This window comes from Lolium rigidum, chromosome 2 (genome assembly GCF_022539505.1).
Source record: "Lolium rigidum isolate FL_2022 chromosome 2, APGP_CSIRO_Lrig_0.1, whole genome shotgun sequence".
NCBI lineage: Eukaryota > Viridiplantae > Streptophyta > Magnoliopsida > Poales > Poaceae > Lolium > Lolium rigidum.
This window is the reverse complement of record NC_061509.1, coordinates 2,376,119-2,380,103: the sequence shown is the minus strand read 5'-3', so window position 1 is coordinate 2,380,103 and position 3,985 is coordinate 2,376,119. Positions and strand designations below refer to the sequence as shown.

At 43.7% G+C, this 3,985-nt stretch overlaps 1 protein-coding gene across 1 annotated transcript; it reads right to left on the bottom strand.

The window, feature by feature from the left end:
* Positions 1 to 831: 831 nt before the first annotated feature.
* Positions 832 to 1,615, bottom strand: LOC124685817 (putative homeobox-leucine zipper protein HOX26). The gene is made up of 2 exons (XM_047219852.1): positions 1,262 to 1,615; positions 832 to 1,140 (listed from the first exon to the last, which is right to left on the bottom strand). Exons 1-2 carry the CDS (start codon positions 1,613 to 1,615, stop codon positions 832 to 834), a joined length of 663 nt encoding a protein of 220 aa, XP_047075808.1.
* Positions 1,616 to 3,985: the final 2,370 nt, after the last annotated feature.

Genomic DNA, 3,985 nt, shown 5'->3' with positions numbered 1-3,985 from the left:
TTGTGTGAATAGGACAAATGATATAACTAGGCCTTACATGACCATCCTTACATAAAAAAATTATACATAAGTCCACATAGGAAAACAACGATATCTTCATCCTGGACGAAGCAAGGGAAACAATGTTGATGCAATGGAAGTCGCCAGTAAGAGCTAGAAGACGCCGGTGACATTTATTTGAGAAGAAATCATCACACCTAAGAAGAAAGTGACAAAGAGGATTGGATGACCACCTCATATCCAACTAGACTGATCCAATGAGACCTAATCTCACTAACACCGTGATGAGGCCGAAACCTCGCCGGTCGGACAAGAAACCAACAAACAAAGATACATACGTGACTACTTCCACCAGTACAAAAAAGTACTGACCAAACGATTGGATGCCCCCTCAACACCGAGGACACCTAATTTTTGGTCCGCACATCACCACCATCCATCACTACCACACCACCGCGGCGTATTGACCAATCCTTAAATTTGAGGACCTCCAGTGGGGTCCCCACCCCTCCCACCACAAGAGCAGCCAATAGGGGAGGTCGAGACCCGTCGATTCATCAGCCAGGGACAAGGAGGAGACAGGGGAGGGTGGGTGGGGTCAGATGCGATCTAGGTTGGGTGTTGTGCCGGCTATCAAATGAAATTTTCTCATGAGAACATTTCTGAATAGTGATGGTCATCCACCTAAACATTCATATCGATCTTCACACATCCATCTAAAGGTAAGTCCCTAACTGACTATATAATCATGTATCCCGTGTCCTATACAGTATTTGACTAAAGATTTTGCTGTTCTTAACAAATGACAAAGCACTTCCACCGACAGTATAGTTAATCTCGATTTATTAGGCCGAGCCCAGGCGAGCAGCCGGCGGGTTTGTTGCAGGACTGGCATGATGTGTTGACCGTCGTGGCGGCCGTGAGCTTGGGCAAGAAGGCCGACGACAAGGATGAGCGCGCCTTGGCAAGTTCTCGCCGGAGCCGCTCGTTTTCTTCACTGAGATGCTCGCACCAGCGGCGCAGCAGCTCGCAGTCGATCTCCGTCTGCTTGAGCTTCGTCCGTGCCCTCCTGTTCTGGAACCACACCTCCACCTGCCTCGGCTTCAGCCCGAGCCGCCGCGCTAGATCATGCTTCTCATCCTGCCATAAAAAAAATTAATAACGCATGGAAATTAGTAGAGTAGTATGATTTGCCATGCAAATTACTTTGCATATGAAGAAGGGGTCGCTCTCGATCAAGTAAAAGAAGTTATGGACATACATGGGACAGCACGTTGTGCGCGCGGAAGCTTTTCTCCATTAGCGCCGCCTGCTCGCCGGTGAGCCGGAGCTTCTTCCTCGTGCCGCCACCAAGCGCGTCCCTTTGGTTGACGTCGCTGCCGCCACGGACCATTCTACCCCTCTTGCGGTGTTGCTTTGTAGTTGCCGTGGAACCAACTGCACCAGTGTCTGGTACCTTCCTCCTTCTACCCGCGGCCACTGCTTCATTTTCTGGTGGTGGTGATGCTGGAAGCAGCGCCTGCACTGGCGGTGGCGGTCGGCGTCCAGCGGTAGCGGTCAGGGAGAGGGACAGGCTTGTGTCGACGAGCTCCTCCACTTCCAGCGACTCCCCCATGCCACTGCTGATGGTCGTGAGGCTAGACATGGCAAGCTAGAATTAAATTTTCTGTTGGTTTTGTCGAGTGAGAGAGGTCGAACTTGGCCGGCGGATAGGGTGATGAGGGACAGACAGGGGTGCGTTGTGAAAGCTTTATAGGACAGGAGTACTCTAGAGTCTAGACACTGGGCAAGGTCGCATCGCACGCGCCTGCGGTTTCTTGTGCGAGTTAAACAAGACAATTACTAGTACTAGTCAGTTGTTTGACTGTGGGGAACAAATCAAGGCCATGAATCTGAGGAGTAATTAAGTAGTCAGTTCATATTCTTGATCGTCAGAAAACGCATACCATATCGATATACATTATTTTGCTAAAGTAACACAACAGTTTTTCTAATTACTTTAATGGACTACAGTACTGCAAGGAATCCTTAAACACCCGTCTCTCACTTGTTTTAGTCAGGGTCTGGTGATATCAATGAAAGCCAATAGATAATTGTATTAACAAGAGTGTACACTTGGAATGACTGATACATGATCATGACATGCTACCTCTGTTTATGAACATGGATATATCCAGGCGCTTCTGATACATAGGTATCCAAAATAAGTTGTGATATTTAATTTAGAACTGATGGATTAGGAGTGAAGAACTGAAGATGGATCCACGGATAGGCAAACAAGCGAGCTACTCGATCAACGGATTAAGTGTTTCTCTGTCCGCCTATACATGAAGGACTACCTCGTATGGAAAAACTTGGCATGCTCTGTACGTATATGAACGCAGGACTGGTTGGTAGCTCGTGCGCGCATGCATGGACTTGGTCAAATAGATAATTTCTGTTTTGGCAGCAGCAGCATGATGGTCAATCTTCGGCAATATGCACACACGCATAGACGTTTCCGAAACTAATCAATCACAGTCTAGGTATACAGTACTACCAGTATACTTGCACTAGTAGTACGTACATTTTTCTTACAACATGTGGCATGTAATTCTTTTATTAAAATTATTCAACGAAAGCATATAAAAATACAAAGATTAAACTGAAGCGGTGTCAATAATGACAGATGTTCCAACATCCATAATTTGATGAAGGAGGCGGCCATTGCAGAGCCTCATATGCCTGGACCTCACGTCTATGCATAGACGTTTCTGAAACTAATCACAACCCAGGTACAGTACTCACTACGGGAACTAGTCAAGGTGCCGACGGCCGGGGCTGAGGCGTTATTGTGCACCTTGACTAGTTCCCGTAGTGAGTACTGTACCTGGGTACAATAACGCCTCGGCACAATAACGCCTCGGCACAGGCAAAGTTGCCGTCGGTACAGGCTGGCCGTCGGCACAGCATCCTGTGCTGACGGCTTTGCCGTCGGCATAGAAATAACGCCGTTTGGCAATTCTAGCTCGAAATTTTTTTAAAAAAAAATATCAAATTCTTTTTAAAAAAAAATCAAATTTTTTCAAAAAAAAATTTCCCAATTTTTTTTAATCTCACACATGCACCATTTTAACTCTAACTACACTTAATATTAGGTCAAATTCCACACATGGTCAAACTTCCCAGCCAGTCACCCATCCTCACACTACTCCACCCCTAGCACGCTTAACTTCTTGGTTCCATTTAGACTAGATTCCATGTAAGAAATGACACCTTGTTGACAATAATACCATATCAATACTATTAACCCTTATTACTTGACGTTGCACATCATTATTTTTTGAATTCTAAACAATTACCTACATAAACTACAAGAATAAGTATATTAATCTTGAATTCAAATGGACAATAAAATGATTTTTTTCTTTTTATTTAATATGGAATAATTAATATCTTTAAATCTATAAATCCAAATTTGACAAATAATATGTCTAAATCGATTAGAAAAATGAGAGGAATCCAAATATGACATCTATATCATATTTTGAATCTAAAAATCATTTTTCCAAAAATCTTGAGCATTAGATCATGTACCAGTATTTCAAATCTGGCCAGCCTCCTACCGATTCGGCAGGAATTTGTCTTTTTCATGAGGGATGGACGTAAAAGTTCCAGATACACCGGTTGGGAAATTTTCCATCTTAGGTGGTCTAGAATTTTAAAAAAAATATGTTGGTACCAATGTGAAACATTAATTTGGTGGTTGCTTCACAAAACACCCCGTTTTCGGCACCTCAAAAATGGAAAATGGTTTTTTCGTGCGATGAAATGGAAAACTTCCTCCTGCAATATCGTAAGACATCCAAATATGCACATGTATGCACAATATGGACATATTATCACAAACAATGTCGCGATTCTATCCATAACATGGCCGTTTGACCTAAATGTCATGAAACCTCGAAAATGATAGCTCATTTTGTGAAGGATTTTTTGTGATGTT